Here is a 20,247-nt window from a genome sequence, read left to right as displayed (position 1 = left end):
TGTTCTAAGCAAGGAACTCAAACGTTAGCTTTTTTACATGGCACATATTGCACTTTTACTTCTCTAACATTTTGTTTTTGCATTATTTAAACCAAATTGAACATGTTTCATTATTTATTTGTGGCTAAATATATTTTTATTTATGTATTATTATTTAAGTTAAAATAAGTGTTCATTCAGTATTGTTGTAATTGTCATTATTACAAATAAATAAAAATGTAAAAAAATATTTAACGGTATCAGCCTTTTTTTGGGGGTCTTCCAATAATCGGTATCGGCGTTAAAAGATCATAATCGGTCGACCTCTAATGGAGATACAGGGTTCCCTGGTTCAGTCGCCTTGTTAGAATATTTCAGCTAAAGGTGAGACTTTTGATATAAGAAAAAGTATTAAAACTAAGAAACTAAGAGTGGTAAAACTGGAATAATGCCCACGAGGCAGAGGGGGAGGACGTGACCCGTTCAAGGTTGAGACGTGACCCTATTCAAGGGTTGAGACGTGACCTGTAGGCTTGGGCGGTATACCGTATACCGAGGTATTTGGATATAGCCACAAGATGGTTTGTCCAATAGTTGTATTTTTAAAATAAAATGTGAATATTTGCAGCTACTTTTTAAGTAAATACCTGCAGTTAACTTGTGCAATACATTATGTGATAAAGATTGCGTTGTTCATTTCACCTGTCAAAAAATGTTGCATTATGAAGCTTACCACTAGTCCCAGTCATCTGGTGTTTGTTTACAAGCACACGAGAGACCGGAGCCTTGTGAGTCACTCACTGTAGTGCAGCACGCACTAGGGGATCCAGTTACAGTATGGAATTCACAACTTAATGTTTGCCAGCTAGTTCTCTTATAACTATTAAGTTAACTGTTTAAAATGTGCTAAATGCTCTGCAGTTGTGCATTTGGTTTGCTAATTTAGTAGCTAGTTAGCCATCTAGAGTCAAGCTTCTTCCAAAATCAAACTTCGCTTGTAGTTACTTGTATAACTTTATGAGCTGGGATGCCTGTCCTGCAAACACTGAACAAAAATATAAGCGCAACATGTAAAGTGTTGGTCTCATGTCTCATGAGATTAAATAAAAGATCCCAGAAATGTTCCATATACACAAAAGGTTAATTTAATTCAAATTTTGGGTACAAATTTGTTTACATCAATGTTAGTGAGCATTTCTCCTTTGCCAAGATAATCTATAGACCTGGCAGGTGTGGCATATCAAGAATATGATTAAACAGCATGATCCCCAGCACAGGTGCACCATGTGCTGGGGAAAATAAAAGGCCACTCTAAAATGTGCAGTTTTGTCACACAATGCCACAGACGTCTCAAGTTTTCTATGACACGTGCAATAATCATGGAGACTGCAGGAATGTCCACTAGAGCTATTGCCAGAGAATGTAAATGTTAATTTCTCTACCATAAGGTGTCTCCAATATCGTTTTACAGAATTTGACACTCCGTTGTGAACAGAGTGCTCCATGGTGGCGGAGGGTTACGGTATGGGCAGGCATAAGCTATGGACAACGAACACAATTGCATTTTAAATCGATGGTAATTTTAATGCATGGAGACCCGTGACGAAATCCTGAGGCCCATTGTTGTGCCATTCATCCAACGCCATCACCTCACATTTCAGCATTATAATGCACGGCCCCATGTCGCAAGAATCTGTACACAATTCCTGGAAGCTGACAATGTCCCAGTTCTTCCCTGGCCTGCATACTCACCAGACATGTCAACCATTGAGCATGCTTGGGATATTCTGGATCGACATGTACGACAAGGTCAGTATGAAGGTATGACAATCTGGATACCGCCCAAGCCTAGTGACCTGTTATGTCAGGTTTCTGGTGTCTTGTATTTTACACCATATCCAGTCTAGAGTTCAAAAGGGCAGCAGACAGCTGCTCCCGTCCCATTCGGGGCACATTTCACACAAAAAAAGTAAGTTTGTTTAGAAAGATTTCTCACTTAGTTCAACAGGTCTACTGCATACTGTGCTCTGTTGAATGTAGCTCTCTGCCAAAAGTAGAAAACATTATGCAGAGAAGCACTTGACAAGAACTGTTCAGTCACCGTTCAACTGCAGTGCTTGCATTATGTATTCTCCTTTCTTCAAATCTCCCCACCACTTCAATGGCAAAGAAGAAAAACAGCTCCGTCTCAATGCGCCACCACTGACCAGAGAAGAAGCCTTTGTTTTGGGGTTTGTGCCTTGAAGCAACAAAACCTTCAGAGGGAACTGAGCGGTGCTGAAGACTACTGCGCGGCCACGAGGAGAGAGGGAGCTGAGTGGTGCTGAAGACTACTGCGCGGCCATGAGGAGAGAGGGAGCTGAGTGGTGCTGAAGACTACTGCGCGGCCACGAGGAGAGAGGGAACTGAGTGGTGCTGAAGACTACTGCGCGGCCACGAGGAGAGAGGGAGCTGAGTGGTGCTGAAGACTACTGCGCGGCCACGAGGAGAGAGGGAACTGAGCGGTGCTGAAGACTACTGCGCGGCCACGAGGAGAGAGGGAGCTGAGTGGTGCTGAAGACTACTGCGCGGCCACGAGGAGAGAGGGAGCTGAGTGGTGCTGAAGACTACTGCGCGGCCACGAGGAGAGAGGGAGCTGAGTGGTGCTGAAGACTACTGCGCGGCCACGAGGAGAGAGGGAACTGAGTGGTGCTGAAGACTACTGCGCGGCCACGAGGAGAGAGGGAACTGAGTGGTGCTGAAGACTACTGCGCGGCCACGAGGAGAGAGGGAGCTGAGTGGTGCTGAAGACTACTGCGCGGCCACGAGGAGAGAGGGAACTGAGTGGTGCTGAAGACTACTGCGCGGCCACGAGGAGAGAGGGAACTGAGTGGTGCTGAAGACTACTGCGCGGCCACGAGGAGAGAGGGAACTGAGCGGTGCTGAAGACTACTGCGCGGCCACGAGGAGAGAGGGAACTGAGTGGTGCTGAAGACTACTGCGCGGCCACGAGGAGAGAGGGAGCTGAGCGGTGCTGAAGACTACTGCGCGGCCACGAGGAGAGAGGGAGCTGAGTGGTGCTGAAGACTACTGCGCGGCCACGAGGAGAGAGGGAGCTGAGCGGTGCTGAAGACTACTGCGCGGCCACGAGGAGAGAGGGAACTGAGAGGTGCTGAAGACTACTGCGCGGCCACGAGGAGAGAGGGAACTGAGCGGTGCTGAAGACTACTGCGCGGCCACGAGGAGAGAGGGAACTGAGTGGTGCTGAAGACTACTGCGCGGCCACGAGGAGAGAGGGAGCTGAGTGGTGCTGAAGACTACTGCGCGGCCACGAGGAGAGAGGGAGCTGAGTGGTGCTGAAGACTACTGCGCGGCCACGAGGAGAGAGGGAACTGAGTGGTGCTGAAGACTACTGCGCGGCCACGAGGAGAGAGGGAGCTGAGTGGTGCTGAAGACTACTGCGCGGCCACGAGGAGAGAGGGAGCTGAGTGGTGCTGAAGACTACTGCGCGGCCACGAGGAGAGAGGGAGCTGAGTGGTGCTGAAGACTACTGCGCGGCCACGAGGAGAGAGGGAACTGAGCGGTGCTGAAGACTACTGCGCGGCCACGAGGAGAGAGGGAACTGAGTGGTGCTGAAGACTACTGCGCGGCCACGAGGAGAGAGGGAACTGAGCGGTGCTGAAGACTACTGCGCGGCCACGAGGAGAGAGGGAACTGAGTGGTGCTGAAGACTACTGCGCGGCCACGAGGAGAGAGGGAGCTGAGCGGTGCTGAAGACTACTGCGCGGCCACGAGGAGAGAGGGAGCTGAGTGGTGCTGAAGACTACTGCGCGGCCACGAGGAGAGAGGGAACTGAGCGGTGCTGAAGACTACTGCGCGGCCACGAGGAGAGAGGGAACTGAGTGGTGCTGAAGACTACTGCGCGGCCACGAGGAGAGAGGGAGCTGAGCGGTGCTGAAGACTACTGCGCGGCCACGAGGAGAGAGGGAGCTGAGTGGTGCTGAAGACTACTGCGCGGCCACGAGGAGAGAGGGAGCTGAGTGGTGCTGAAGACTACTGCGCGGCCACGAGGAGAGAGGGAACTGAGAGGTGCTGAAGACTACTGCGCGGCCACGAGGAGAGAGGGAACTGAGCGGTGCTGAAGACTACTGCGCGGCCACGAGGAGAGAGGGAACTGAGTGGTGCTGAAGACTACTGCGCGGCCACGAGGAGAGAGGGAGCTGAGTGGTGCTGAAGACTACTGCGCGGCCACGAGGAGAGAGGGAGCTGAGTGGTGCTGAAGACTACTGCGCGGCCACGAGGAGAGAGGGAACTGAGTGGTGCTGAAGACTACTGCGCGGCCACGAGGAGAGAGGGAGCTGAGTGGTGCTGAAGACTACTGCGCGGCCACGAGGAGAGAGGGAGAGTGGTGGAAGCTGCGCGGCCACGAGGAGTGGTGGTGCTGAAGACTACTGCGCGGCCACGAGGAGAGAGGGAACTGAGTGGTGCTGAAGACTACTGCGCGGCCACGAGGAGAGAGGGAACTGAGTGGTGCTGAAGACTACTGCGCGGCCACGAGGAGAGAGGGAGCTGAGTGGTGCTGAAGACTACTGCGCGGCCACGAGGAGAGAGGGAGCTGAGTGGTGCTGAAGACTACTGCGCGGCCACGAGGAGAGAGGGAGCTGAGTGGTGCTGAAGACTACTGCGCGGCCACGAGGAGAGAGGGAGCTGAGTGGTGGTGCTGAAGACTACTGCGCGGCCACGAGGAGAGAGGGAACTGAGTGGTGCTGAAGACTACTGCGCGGCCACGAGGAGAGAGGGAACTGAGTGGTGCTGAAGACTACTGCGCGGCCACGAGGAGAGAGGGAACTGAGTGGTGCTGAAGACTACTGCGCGGCCACGAGGAGAGAGGGAACTGAGTGGTGCTGAAGACTACTGCACGGCCACGAGGAGAGAGGGAGCTGACAGTAAGCAACAGGGGGCCCATCTCAAAAGTGGGGAGCAATGATTTATATGGTAATATGATATTCTGGACTCAGCACGTCCCATCATCACTGCACTCCCCGTGACGCCAGCAGTCAAGACCTTGAGATGGAGATTTCTGAAGCACCATGGGCGTTATAGGTCCAGTTATGAGAGTAGGCATTTGTAATGGGCTTCCATGGTAATAGAGAGGTAAGTGGATATGCACTGGCGTGAACACATACCCGTTTTTCTTTTAAAGAGGTAAGGGTCTATGTTAAAAGTGTTTAACAAAGTACACAGTTGTGCTAAGAGACCCCTATGTTTACATGAATTCTGGTTGTTTCCAGTGATACACAACATCCTGAAATATATGTAGATATCTTTGATAGAAAGAAGAGTATATTTCCTTTGAGTGATACCGAATGTAACAAAAGGCTCCACTCTCACCTACCCTTGATTCATGAAAACATGATTTTTTGTACACACAACATTATATTATGAATACCAAAGCCTTTCACCTGCTTCCCAGTCTAAACAGTTTGTGCATTTTTATAACGAAATGTTGATGTTTTTATTGCATTTGTGTTTTTCTGGCTGTTTGAGCAAACATTTTTCTTGAAGTCAAAGTTCAGTAGCCGATACCTATGTCCCTTCGTCGGTGATTGTTCAACAGAACTACTCCTAGTAAGAGTAGGAATTATGGACAGGACTCTTCAATTAAATGTTTGTTGTCATTCAACGAGAGACTAATAGTTTTCATGCACATTTTTTCACCTGACAAATACTGCACCAAACATCGTAGTTCGATGTAAAATTCTGCAAACAAGACCTCTGTAAAAAGGTCCAAATTAATTACAGATTTCTTGATTTATCTTAAGATTCATTCTGAAAATTTTGAAGTAATATTGGCATTTTTCAAGCGAAGGTGTTTTGGGAGTAAGCGAGCAGACATTCGTGCCGCCTACCCGAGTTCTGCTAGGAGCAAACCAAACCTATGTATGTGGACGCCTTTAATGACGATGAAGCAATTCACCTACACAGGCTAATACTTTCCTCTAATGCAAAGCTAGATGACAAGCAAACAAACATTTGAGCTTTCCTAAAAAGGACAAATGACATCTACATCCAAAGATGACAGCAGCTAAATCCAATTCAATTCAGCTGATTGGGCACCATTAATAAAAAGGACTAGTGCCAAAGTTTCAGTTATTGTTGTTCAATGTTCCATCAGAGCCATATTCCCCATCTCTCTCCCCACAGACCCTCCCACTTCTGGAAACATGCACTGAGACAAACTAATGTGGGTCAGGGAAGCCTGCATGCTTGCCTAGCTGCCAGTCAGCCCGCCACATGAACCGCATACGTGGAGGAAAGGCCAACTGTGTGTGTGGGAGGGGGCTATAAGGAGCTTGGCTGTGTGTCTGGTTGTGGTGTTCTCACAATCTGACCCACTGCTCAGAATGTGATACCCAGACTAAATATGTGCATGGGGTGCAAGACACTAAACACAATTTAGCTATGCTTTAATGTAGGGGTCAACAACCACAGACATCCAATGGGGGATGAAACTTCTAACAAGAGTTTAATTGGCATTTTATTATTGAACAAAATATAAAAACACAACATGTAACAATTTCAAAGACATTGCTGAGTTACAGTTCATATAAGGAAATCAGTCAATTGTAGTAAATTCGTTAGGCCCTAATCTATAGATTCCACATGACTGGGCAGGGGCCTGGGAGGGCATAGGAGCGAGGCCACCCTCTGGGTGCCAGGCCCAGTCAATCAGAATATTTATTACAGACAGAAATACTCCTCAGCACCCACCCCTTGACAATCCCGTAGGTGAAGAAGCCGGATGTGGAGGTCCTGGGCTGGCGTGGTTACAAGTGGTCTGCGGTTGTAAGGCCGGTTGGATGGGCTGCCAAATTCTCTAAAACGACGTCGAAGGCGGCTTATGGTAGAGAAATTAACAAATTCTCTGGCAACAGCTCTGGTGGACATTCCTGCAGTCAGCATGCCAATTGCATGCCAAATAATATTTTTGTGAAACATAGGACCAACATGTTGGTCCTATGTTGCATTTATTTGGTCCTTTACATGTTGCATTTATATTTATATTTTTGTTCAGTGTACATGTTACATGCCAACATACTATGGTGGTATTTGAGCTGAGGCCATTGTAAATGTACTGCAATACTGCCCACTGTGTTCAATGCAAAGCCATGTGCATTAACCGATTGTTCAATGACCTAATTCTGATTGACCCTGGTCGTGTTCGAACCCCACCCCCAATACACACACACTTTCACTCTCTCTCCCAATACAGAGACAGTGGGGTTTGGCTCACAGATGGTGGTCTACTGCAACCCCCATACCCCTCCTTGTTCACCGTCCTTCCCACTTTCTTGCTTCCCTGGACAAATTTCCTCATCTGCTTGTCACATTAACACTTTACTGGGGAGGGGGATTGTCGGGGGGGGGGGGGGGGTTCCATCCACGCTGCAGTTGCTAAGCAACCTCTCACATTTCCATTATGTGTCACCACACTCCGCGGTAGGTATCTCTAATGAACAGAGAGCTTCCTGCTCTTAAGTTCATCAGAGAGCACCAGCCACTGCATCCAACTAAATAACATCTTCCTCAAGAGTCGTTATCATTATTTTTTTCATTTGTTTTGGGGGGGTTATAAAGTTAAAGGGGGGATGTATTCCCTCCTGCGTTCTTGGCCCAGAGTATTAAAGTGGCTTTGACAGGGTAACCAACATCCCATTATCAAACTGTCAAAAGGTTACTTGATTTACAACCAGATAAAGATGGATTTGAATGATAGGAGATAATTGCGCTCATTCAGATAAATTGCTGCATGTGTGTGTGTGTGTGTGCTGGCGTGCGTGTGTGTGCAGGCGTGTGCGTGTGTCTGCAGGTGTGCGCGTGTGTGCACGTGTGTGAGAGCAAGAGGGAGTTTACGCATAATTGTGTGAATGTCTGTTTATATACAGTTGAAGTCAGAAGTTTACATACACCTTAGCCAAATACATTTAAACTCTTGTTTTTCACAATTCCTGAATTTTAATCCTTGTAAAAATTCCCTCTTAGGTCAGTTAGGATCACCACTTTATTTTAAGAATGTGAAATGTCAGAATAATAGTAGAGAGAATAATTTATTTCAGCTTTTATTTATTTCATCACATTCTCAGTATGTCAGAAGTTTACATATACTCAATTAGTATTTGGTAGCATTGCCTTTAAATTGTTTAACTTGGGTCAAACATTTTGGGTAGCCTTCCACAAGCTTCCCACAATAAGTTGGGTGAATTTTGGCCCATTCCTCTTGACAGCGCTGGTGTAACTGAGCCTGGTATGTAGGCCTCCTTGCTCGCGCACGCTTTCTGTTCTGCCTACAAATTTTCTATGGGATTGAGGTCAGGGTTTGTGATGGTCACTCCAATACCTTGACTGTTGTCCTTAAGCCACAACTTTGGAAGTAGGCTTGGGGTCGTTGTCCATTTGGAAGACCCATTTGCGTCCAAGCTTTAACTTCCTGACTGACGTCTTGAGATGTTGCTTCAATATATCCACATGATTTTCCCCCCTCATAATGCCATCTAGTTTGTGAAGTGCACCAGTCCCTCCTGCAGCAAAACATCCCCACAACATGATGCTGCCACCACTGTCCTTCACGGTTGGGATGGTGTTCTTCAGCTTGAGAGTCTCGTAATTTTTCCTCCAAACATAACGATGGTCATTTTGGCCAAACAGTTCTATTTCTGTTTCATCGGACCAGGGCACATTTCTCCAAAAAGTATGTTCTTTGTCCCCGTCTGCAGTTGAAAACCGTAGTCTGGCTTTTTTATTTGGAGCAGTGGCTTCTTCCTTGCTGAGCGGCCTTTCAGGTTATGTCGATATAGGACTTGTTTTACTGTGGATATAGATACTTTTGTACCTGTTTCCTCCAGCATCTTCACAAGGTCCTTTGCTGTTGTTCTGGGATTGATTTGCACTTTTCGCACCAAAGTAGTTGTCTCCTTCCTGAGCGGTATGACGGCTGCGTGGTCACATGGTTTTTGCGTACTATCGTTTGCGTACTATCGTTTGTACAGATGAACATGGTACCTTCAGGCATTTGGAAATTGCTCCCAAGGATGAAACAGACTTGTGGAGGTCTACAATTGTTTTTCTGAGGTCTTGAGTGATTTCTTTTGATTTTCCCATGATGTCAAGCAAAGAGGCGGAAGTTAGGCCTTGAAATACATCCACAGGTACACCTCCAATTGACTCAAATGATGTCAATTAGCCTATCAGAAGCTTCTAAAGCCATGACATCATTTTCTGGAATTTTGAAGCTGTTTAAAGGCACAGTCAACTAAGTGCATGTAAACTTCTGACCCACTGGAATTGTGATACAGTGAATTATAAGTTAAATAATCTGTCTGTAAACAATTTTTGGAAAAATGACTTATGTCATACACAAAGTAGATGTCCTAACCGACTTTCCAAAACTATAGTTGGTTAACAAGAAATTTGTGGAGTGGTTGAAAAACAAGTTTTAATGTCTCCGACCTAAGGGTATGTAAACTTCCGACTTCAACTGTAGGTTGATTAGCCTTTATGAATGTTGCAGCAGTTGTCCCGGGTTTCAGGTCTTCCATTTCAGGTCATACCCATTCCATGTCAATGAGCTCAGTACATCAGGAATCGGGCTTCCAAGCCCCCCTTTTCCCACTGCAGATAGATAGAGGAAGCAGACAGTACACAGTAACCAGAAAGATGCCACGGCACTTTTTCATCCCTCCTACCCTATTGCCTGGTTGAAAAACAGAAATATCCGAGATACGGAGAATGCGGATGGAATTCAGACAAAACGGAATTCAGCAATATTTAAATAAAAAAATCTAACTTAATAGGGAACCAACTAAATATATTGAAAATGAAATAGTTTGCCCAGGTTTATCATAAGACATAACGCGTCAGTGATTCGTATTTCCTGTAACTTACTGAAGAGGCAATGAGAATTCCACCTGTATGTGTGGTGCACGGAGCAGCTACCAGTTCGTGTAGCCGTTAGTGATGATGCTTATGAAAAATCTTCTGGGAGATGGAAAGGCTTTCCCAAAAACCTTCTCAATTAAAATGATAACTATAATGTAGCCTATGCTTACCTGGCAGAAGGATATGATTATCAATCCAATGGATATTTGTTTTGCTAACTCTATCATCATATGTGCACTACAAAAACACCACTAACCAACAGCCTTTTGCTTGATGCAGACTGGAATTAAAGGGTAACAAGACCCCAAATTCTAAATATTTTTCCAAAAGTGGTCCTCAGATGTGGTTTAAGCATTGTTGTGGACTTAGAAAACAATTAAATTGGATGTTCCACTTTAAAAAGCATGATTTAGAGAGCAAAAAATATATACATAAAACATTTTTAAAAAAGGGGGGAAACAAACCTGGAAATAATCAAATGAAATTTGGGAAGAAATTTAAAAAGATTTTATAGGGACCTATGAACCCCAACTACTATGGTTGTTGGCCAATCTGAAGTCCCTTGAGATGGTTCATCTTGAGGATGGATGGAGAAGTTCTCAGTTGCAGTGAAAAAAGCCAGAACTGTAAAGAGGAACCGTTTCAGGACAGCAGGAATACTTTCCCATAAACACTATAGTAATTTTTGCAGACCCTCTTTTCCAGTTTACCTAGTACAACAACAAATATGTTGATAAGCCAATAGACAAAAGCAACAGAGTACGAGTGTGTCTGGGAGGGATCCCCTGGGAAACCGAGACAGGGTATGGGGTGGTCGACATTGAAAGGTCCCGAGAGTACAGTAGTACTGGAGTGAACACAGTCGCTCGCTGGGGGCATAGCGATACTGTTATGGGGCAGCTGATCGATGGATACAGATACAATACGATGCAGGCTCCTGTTTGAACTTTGTCTACATATTTTTCCATTCTATGTGTCACAAAGGTTGAGCCTTGACTTTTGGAGTCTTGACTTGCACTGTACTTATATAACATACTTCTGACTGCCTTCCCACTTTGGCTGTCAATTTGTTGCATTCACTGTTCAACTCGGTGGTATAGTGAGGTTCTGTGGTATAGTGAGGTTCTGTGGTATAGTGAGGTTCTGTGGTATAGTAATGTTCTGTGGTATGGTGAGGTTCTGTGGTATAGTAATGTTCTGTGGTATAGTAATGTTCTGTGGTATGGTGAGGTTCTGTGGTATGGTGAGGTTCTGTGGTATGGTGAGGTTCTGTGGTATAGTAATGTTCTGTGGTATAGTAATGTTCTGTGGTATGGTGAGGTTCTGTGGTATAGTAATGTTCTGTGGTATAGTAATGTTCTGTGGTATGGTGAGGTTCTGTGGTATAGTAATGTTCTGTGGTATAGTAATGTTCTGTGGTATAGTAATGTTCTGTGGTATAGTAATGTTCTGTGGTATAGTAATGTTCTGTGGTATAGTAATGTTCTGTGGTATGGTGAGGTTCTGTGGTATAGTAATGTTCTGTGGTATAGTAATGTTCTGTGGTATGGTGAGGTTCTGTGGTATGGTGAGGTTCTGTGGTATAGTAATGTTCTGTGGTATAGTAATGTTCTGTGGTATAGTAATGTTCTGTGGTATAGTGATGATGCTTGGTATAGTGATGATGCTTGGTATAGTGATGTTCTGTGGTATAGTGATGATGCTTGGTATAGTGATGTTCTGTGGTATAGTGATGATGCTTGGTATAGTGATGATGCTTGGTATAGTGAGGTTCTGTGGTATGGTGAGGTTCTGTGGTATAGTAATGTTCTGTGGTATAGTAATGTTCTGTGGTATAGTGATGATGCTTGGTATAGTGATGATGCTTGGTATAGTGATGTTCTGTGGTATAGTGATGATGCTTGGTATAGTGATGTTCTGTGGTATAGTGATGATGCTTGGTATAGTGAGGTTCTGTGGTATAGTGAGGTTCTGTGGTATGTTGAGGTTCTGTGGTATAGTGATGATGCTTGGTATAGTGATGATGCTTGGTATAGTGATGATGCTTGGTATAGTGATGATGCTTGGTATAGTGAGGTTCTGTGGTATGGTGAGGTTCTGTGGTATAGTGAGGTTCTGTGGTATAGTGATGATGCTTGGTATAGTGATGTTCTGTGGTATAGTGATGATGCTTGGTATAGTGAGGTTCTGTGGTATAGTGAGGTTCTGTGGTATGTTGAGGTTCTGTGGTATAGTGATGATGCTTGGTATAGTGATGATGCTTGGTATAGTGATGATGCTTGGTATAGTGATGATGCTTGGTATAGTGAGGTTCTGTGGTATGGTGAGGTTCTGTGGTATAGTGAGGTTCTGTGGTATAGTGATGATGCTTGGTATAGTGAGGTTCTGTGGTATAGTAATGTTCTGTGGTATGGTGAGGTTCTGTGGTATAGTGAGGTTCTGTGGTATGGTGAGGTTCTGTGGTATAGTAATGTTCTGTGGTATAGTGATGATGCTTGGTATAGTGAGGTTCTGTGGTATGGTGAGGTTCTGTGGTATAGTAATGTTCTGTGGTATAGTGATGATGCTTGGTATAGTGAGGTTCTGTGGTATAGTGATGATGCTTGGTATAGTGAGGTTCTGTGGTATAGTGATGATGCTTGGTATAGTGAGGTTCTGTGGTATAGTGATGATGCTTGGTATAGTAATGTTCTGTGGTATAGTGATGATGCTTGGTATGGTGAGGTTCTGTGGTATAGTAATGTTCTGTGGTATAGTGATGATGCTTGGTATAGTGAGGTTCTGTGGTATAGTGATGATGCTTGGTATAGTGAGGTTCTGTGGTATGGTGAGGTTCTGTGGTATAGTGATGATGCTTGGTATAGTGAGGTTCTGTGGTATGGTGAGGTTCTGTGGTATAGTAATGTTCTGTGCTATAGTGAGATTCTGTGGTATGGTGAGGTTCTGTGGTATAGTAATGTTCTGTGCTATAGTGAGATTCTGCGGTATGGTGATGTTGCTTGGTATAGTGAGGTTCTGTGGTATGGTGAGGTTCTGTGGTATAGTAATTTTCTGTGGTATAGTAAGGTTCTTTGGTATCGTAATGTTCTGTGGTATAGTGGGGTTCTGTGGTATAGTGAGGTTCTGTGGTATAGTAATGTTCTGTGGTATAGTAATGTTCTGTGCTATAGTGAGGTTCTGTGGTATAGTGAGGTTCTGTGGTATAGTGAGGTTCTGTGGTATAGTAATGTTCTGTGGTATGAGGTTCTGTGGTATAGTAATGTTCTGTGGTATAGTGAGGTCTCTGTGGTATAGTGAGGTTCTGTGGTATAGTGAGGTCTCTGTGGTATAGTGAGGTCTCTGTGGTATAGTGAGGTCTCTGTGGTATAGTGAGGTCTCTGTGGTATAGTGAGGTCTCTGTGGTATAGTGAGGTCTCTGTGGTATAGTGAGGTCTCTGTGGTATAGTGAGGTCTCTGTGGTATAGTGAGGTTCTGTGGTATAGTGAGGTTCTGTGGTATAGTGAGGTTCTGTGGTATAGTAATGTTCTGTGGTATAGTAATGTTCTGTGGTATAGTGAGGTTCTGTGGTATAGTGAGGTTCTGTGGTATAGTAATGTTCTGTGGTATAGTAATGTTCTGTGGTATAGTAATGTTCTGTGGTATAGTGAGGTTCTGTTGTATAGTGAGGTCTCTGTGGTATAGTGAGGTTCTGTGGTATAGTGAGGTTCTGTGGTATAGTGAGGTTCTGTGGTATAGTAATGTTCTGTGGTATAGTGAGGTTATGTGGTATAGTGAGGTTCTGTGGTATGGTGAGGTTCTGTGGTATAGTGAGATTCTGTGGTATAGTGAGGTTCTGTGGTATAGTGAGGTTCTGTGGTATAGTAATGTTCTGTGGTATAGTAATGTTCTGTGGTATAGTGAGGTTCTGTGGTATAGTAATGTTCTGTGGTATAGTGAGGTTCTGTGGTATAGTGAGGTTCTGTGGTATAGTGAGGTTCTGTGGTATAGTAATGTTCTGTGGTATGGTAATGTTCTGTGGTATAGTAATGTTCTGTGGTATAGTAATGTTCTGTGGTATAGTAATGTTCTGTGGTATGGTGAGGTTCTGTGGTATAGTAATGTTCTGTGGTATAGTAATGTTCTGTGGTATGGTGAGGTTCTGTGGTATGGTGAGGTTCTGTGGTATAGTAATGTTCTGTGGTATAGTAATGTTCTGTGGTATAGTAATGTTCTGTGGTATAGTGATGATGCTTGGTATAGTGGGGTTCTGTGGTATAGTGAGGTTCTGTGGTATAGTAATGTTCTGTGGTATAGTAATGTTCTGTGCTATAGTGAGGTTCTGTGGTATAGTGAGGTTCTGTGGTATAGTGAGGTTCTGTGGTATAGTGAGGTCTCTGTGGTATAGTAAGTATCTGTGGTATAGTGAGGTTCTGTTGTATAGTGAGGTCTCTGTGGTATAGTGAGGTTCTGTGGTATAGTGAGGTTCTGTGGTATAGTGAGGTCTCTGTGGTATAGTGAGGTCTCTGTGGTATAGTGAGGTCTCTGTGGTATAGTGAGGTCTCTGTGGTATAGTGAGGTCTCTGTGGTATAGTGAGGTCTCTGTGGTATAGTGAGGTTATGTGGTATAGTGAGGTTCTGTGGTATGGTGAGGTTCTGTGGTATGGTGAGGTTCTGTGGTATAGTGAGGTCTCTGTGGTATAGTGAGGTTATGTGGTATAGTGAGGTTCTGTGGTATGGTGAGGTTCTGTGGTATGGTGAGGTTCTGTGGTATAGTGAGGTTCTGTGGTATAGTAATGTTCTGTGGTATAGTGAGGTCTCTGTGGTATAGTGAGGTCTCTGTGGTATAGTGAGGTCTCTGTGGTATAGTGAGGTCTCTGTGGTATAGTGAGGTCTCTGTGGTATAGTGAGGTCTCTGTGGTATAGTGAGGTCTCTGTGGTATAGTGAGGTCTCTGTGGTATAGTGAGGTCTCTGTGGTATAGTGAGGTCTCTGTGGTATAGTGAGGTTCTGTGGTATAGTGAGGTCTCTGTGGTATAGTGAGGTCTCTGTGGTATAGTGAGGTCTCTGTGGTATAGTGAGGTCTCTGTGGTATAGTGAAGTCTCTGTGGTATAGTGAGGTCTCTGTGGTATAGTGAGGTCTCTGTGGTATAGTGAGGTCTCTGTGGTATAGTGAGGTCTCTGTGGTATAGTGAGGTCTCTGTGGTATAGTGAGGTTCTGTGGTATAGTGAGGTTATGTGGTATAGTGAGGTTCTGTGGTATGGTGAGGTTCTGTGGTATGGTGAGGTTCTGTGGTATAGTGAGGTTCTGTGGTATAGTAATGTTCTGTGGTATAGTAATGTTCTGTGGTATAGTAATGTTCTGTGGTATAGTAATATAGTAATGTTCTGTGGTATAGTAATGTTCTGTGGTATAGTAATGTTCTGTGGTATAGTGAGGTTCTGTGGTATAGTAATGTTCTGTGGTATAGTGAGGTTCTGTGGTATAGTAATGTTCTGTGGTATAGTGAGGTTCTGTGGTATAGTAATGTTCTGTGGTATAGTGAGGTTCTGTGGTATAGTAATGTTCTGTGGTATAGTGAGGTTCTGTGGTATAGTAATGTTCTGTGGTTTAGTGAGGTTCTGTGGTATAGTAATGTTCTGTGGTTTAGTGAGGTTCTGTGGTATAGTAATGTTCTGTGGTATAGTGAGGTTCTGTGGTATAGTAATGTTCTGTGGTATAGTGAGGTTCTGTGGTATAGTAATGTTCTGTGGTTTAGTGAGGTTCTGTGGTATAGTAATGTTCTGTGGTTTAGTGAGGTTCTGTGGTATAGTAATGTTCTGTGGTATAGTAATGTTCTGTGGTATAGTGAGGTTCTGTGGAGCTCAGCCACTCTCTGGTCTCATCGACATTCCTTTACCGTGCAGGCGGGTCAGCCAGGAATGTAGGAGAGTACCAATTTCAACAGTTTCCCAACTTTGTCCACCGCTGAGGAAAGCTGAGCATTTTTCTTTTCACTTTGGCACAACAGCAAGGTTATGAAAACAGTTTACTTCTGAGTTGCTGTTGCTACACAGGGACTAGCTGTTTTCTTGGCAGGGAATGACTGAATCCTGAACTTTCCTGCCATCATTGAGTTTTCCAATCATGACTACAGTAGTATCTTCCGAACATGACAACCTTTATTCACGGGCCTTGAGATAGAACCTGAGATTGCTTGGGCAGGGAAAAGGATATGCTACTGTTTGTGTGTGTGTGTGTTTCACCTGCACTGAGGGATTTTTTGATCCTGCGTTTGCATTTGGGCAGGAATCCTAGAACATCCTCAGGAGATGAACTCACAATCTGTCCACAATCCAGAGACAAAATAGGCAGCGCAAAAACGCTGACAGATGCACTGGCATTTATAAATATAACAGCGGGAGAAGGTCACTGAAAGCACAGCAGGGGGATTGATGTCTGCCGCTGATGGCCACTCTTTCCAAACAAACTCAATATTGCACTATTTTACTGATAGATCCGTAAAGATGCCTGTCAGTAAGTCATGGACCAGGGATTCAAGCTTTATTATAAACTGGGTGGTTCGAGCCCTGAACTGTGATTGGCCGACACCCGTAGTATATCAGACCGTATACCACGGATATGACAAAACATTTATTTTTACGGCTCTAAATTACGTTACGAACCAGTTTATAATAGCAATAAGGCACCTCTGGGGTTTGTGGTATATGGCCAATATACCACGTCTAAAGGCTGTTCTTAGGCACAGCCCTTAGACGTGTTATATTGGCCATATACCACATCTCCTCGCACCTTATTGATTAAGTCTTTCATGTCTACATTACCCAGGTCTTCATTTCATGCTACATTAACCTGGGAGAGAAGTGTCACATGACAATGCATCATACACGGTCCATCAGCAATGGGGGTAGTAAGGGACAAGAACTGAAGACGTATGAAACAGCTACTCTAAAGAGATAAACAAAAACATTGAAAGAGTCTATGGTCATGGGCTTGAACACCATCTGATATTATGCTATAGTATCAATGTATAGAATGCACACATCCATTGCATGCTCTCCCTCCGAAATACACACTTAAGCATGTACTGTATGTAGGAATGGTATGTCATCCCAACACGACACACACACACCACAAAAAGACATTTGTAGGAGGGAATAAAGACTCAGGAAACTTGGTGGAATTGGTTATGATTGTAATAGTGATCCCAGGGATAATACTAAAGGGATGTGATTAAATTAATGTTAGAATCTCTGGCTACCGCACAATATAAGCAGAGAATGGAACTGGAACACCATTCATTCATCCGGACTGCTGATCTTCTCTTCACAGCCCCACTAGAATGGTGGGGTGTGTTACACTCTAATTACAGCTTCAGAGTCCTCAGTAGTTACGCTGTACACAGTTTCCCCCGTGTCAATACCAATCGGATAAACAACAACCCCTACAAGCATAGACTTTAAACAAAACTTTCTATAGGAGCCAGGGAAGTAAAACTGAAACTCCCAAAATACCAACCATTGTGTCAGACTTACAGATAAATTAGAGTTGTTATGAAAATTACACAGCGTCTTCTGCCTTTCAGGTGAAAAATTACAGTTGAAACCAAGCAGAGGTCAATAGCCCCGGGGACACACAATTACTGCCCTCTAAGGCACAACAACTTTGGACATTCTCGAGGGAGTATTTTCTCACACAAGTGAAGAGACAGAGAAGGAACTCCCTGCCTCGTGACTTTGCAGTGACATCATTGCGCTTATTTAACCTCTATTTTACCAGGGAATGTCTTGGGGTTGGTACCTCTTCCTTGGAGTTCATAAAGCACCAAATTAAAGAAAACAGACTGAAACAGGGAGAGACTACCTGGATACGTCCAATAAACACTCAAATCTGGTTTCCGATGCAAAAACGTTTTCAGATGTGTGCCCTAAAGCACACAACCCTGGGTTCAGGTGAGTGAGTCACCAGTCTAACAGGTAGAGCAGGAGCACACGAAAGACAATAGTACTGCAGACAATGTGATGTTAGATGACGCACCTTTTAGTTATCATACCTGTAAAAACATCTAAAGTGTTGTCCCATGAGACCAGACTGCTGGTCTGGTCCAACCGGGGAACTTTCACACGCTAACCTAACGTCTTACCCATAGATACCTCCACTACATTGGCAATCATTTGTAAACCATGAAGACACTGCTATGGAATACATTTTGCCTTTTGTCTGGAATACCTGGTAAACACTGATAACGCACACATTAATGAAAAGTCTCACCTGTCGCAGAGGGGTCCAAGAGCACCGTAGGAGTCGCAGCTACAGGGGATGCAGCCGGTGGTGCCGTTGTTGAAGTGGGCCTCCTGGCAGTCAGCACACCGCAGTCCCATGTAGCCCAACAGGCAGACACACTGCCCTGTGCTGCGGTCGCAGCGGTCTAGATCCAGAGATCCCTCGCTGCTACAGTTACACAGGAACTCAGCTGAGGACAGAACAGGTAGTGGGTTATTCAGATGAGGTTATTATTGCTATCACATAAAGGTGCTCTAGTTTTTGTGCAACATTTATATTTTGCCCTCAACCCGACCAACAGCTTTAAGACACTGCTGAAGTGGCTCAGTTTAAGCGTGGCGCCAACAACACCAAGGTCGTGGGTTCAATCCCAGCAGGGATCATTTGTAAAAATTGTCACATTACATGTAGGCTACATGTTCTGTGTCACATACTTTACAAAGAAACTATGCAAACGTTCAATATCCTAATCAGCTAATTCCCAGTATATCTTATGAAGAATCCTAATTGAGAAGCCAAGATACATATCAAATTGAGGTTCATCTCATTAACAGCCTGTTTAAATATTTAAAAAGGCCTGTATTACAAAGATCTCCCTCAGAAGAGCCTGGTTGATCATTATCTCTGCACTAGAGCCGGATGACCTTGATGTGCTGGGTTGTGTCGAGCAGATATCATTTTTCACTCGCTCCGCAGAAGACAAGAGCATATTTCATTAGCCATGGGATCCGCGTGATGCTTAACAAGACTGACTTGCAGATGCCTGGACAGAGAAGATCAGAGGAAATTTGGTAGCGAGCTTTGAGACTTATTCTCCACCTCACTCTACCCAATTACTTTCTGTATAAAACAAAATGTCATGGAAGCCTGGAAGATTCCAGTGGCTTTGCCTTTCTTTAGACTCAGTGGGGAAAATAGCAACTTCAGAGAACACAAACAAACGATGTCCTGGAAGAAGGTACTTTGGTGAGAGGATAACCCTAGTATATATATTTAACACTGCAGTAAAGGGAAAGGAGATAATAACTGCTCAGTGAGGGAAGAAAAATACACTGGGAGAACAGTTGTGTGTCCTGGGAGACACTCACTCGCTCTGTGAGGGGACTATAGGTCTATTACCCATTGTGTTACAAGGTACATGGGTAAAACGTTGAGTTTGCTGCAATCTCTATTCAACTCTTTCATCCTCGGGTGTCTTTGTGAGCACAGAGTGCTACCGTTGTCTGTAAGTGTGTCGTTCCACTATCATTATGAATGTAATATAGTGAGTGAGTGATTCAGCTTGAAAATTGTGTATGAAGTGGTCCAGATTAAATCCAGGTGGAATGAGTGGAGTGACCATGGCATGTGGATAAATCCATTAAAAAGACTGCTAACTGAAAATGACCACAGGCATCATATTTAGACATCACAAGTGGACATATCGGTGACACGTTACTTGAACCCACTGTCATCACACCAACAGGCTTACAAAAGTACCAACCCCTTTTAAATTGGATCAAATTCTGATTTTCTATGAAAACTGAGTTCTTAAATGGAACACATTGAAAGTAGTTTATGGACGACAACTTGCTGCTCTCTGCACATCAAAAACAGTCATCTTTTTCCTCTCCCTCTCTGGCGACATGATTTTTAAAATGTTTCCTTTATTTAACTAGGCAAATCAGTTAAGGAAAAGTGGGTTAACTGCCTGTTCAGGGGCAGAACGACAGATTTGTACATTGTCAGCTTGGGGATTTGAACTTGCAACCTTTCGGTTATTAGTCCAACACCCTAACCACTAGGCTACCCTGCCGCATGATGAATGGTTAGCTGCACTCATTATTACATAATCAACTGAATGAATAGGAAGACACAAACAAAGAACATCATGGACTGCAGTGACTGGGATGGCAGTTATTCTGCAATTGTTATACAATTACGTCAGTCAGCAGCGAACATGGCCCGGCGACGCAGTGAGAAAAATAGAGATGCATCAGGCAGATATCTAGCACCAGCTAACAGCACCGTTCGGCTGGGGAAACAGGAGCCTCTATCAGAGGTGACCTTGTTGCCACAGAGAAGATTACACAATGTGAAAATCTACCAGTGTGC

General features: G+C 44.5%; 1 protein-coding gene across 2 annotated transcripts in view; it reads right to left on the bottom strand.

Annotated features, from left to right (window-relative positions):
* Positions 1-20,247, bottom strand: part of LOC123989418 (multiple epidermal growth factor-like domains protein 9) — an 88,074-nt gene that overhangs the window by 60,216 nt on the left and 7,611 nt on the right. For both annotated transcript variants that reach the window (XM_046290421.1, XM_046290422.1), the window contains one exon: positions 18,142-18,343. In XM_046290421.1, the coding sequence (XP_046146377.1) occupies positions 18,142-18,343 (202 nt within the window). The remainder of the gene's footprint in view (positions 1-18,141; positions 18,344-20,247) is intronic.

This window comes from Oncorhynchus gorbuscha, linkage group LG11 (genome assembly GCF_021184085.1).
Source record: "Oncorhynchus gorbuscha isolate QuinsamMale2020 ecotype Even-year linkage group LG11, OgorEven_v1.0, whole genome shotgun sequence".
Lineage (NCBI taxonomy): Eukaryota > Metazoa > Chordata > Actinopteri > Salmoniformes > Salmonidae > Oncorhynchus > Oncorhynchus gorbuscha.
Note: the sequence above shows the minus strand (reverse complement) of the source record. Positions and strands in the feature narration are given on the sequence as shown.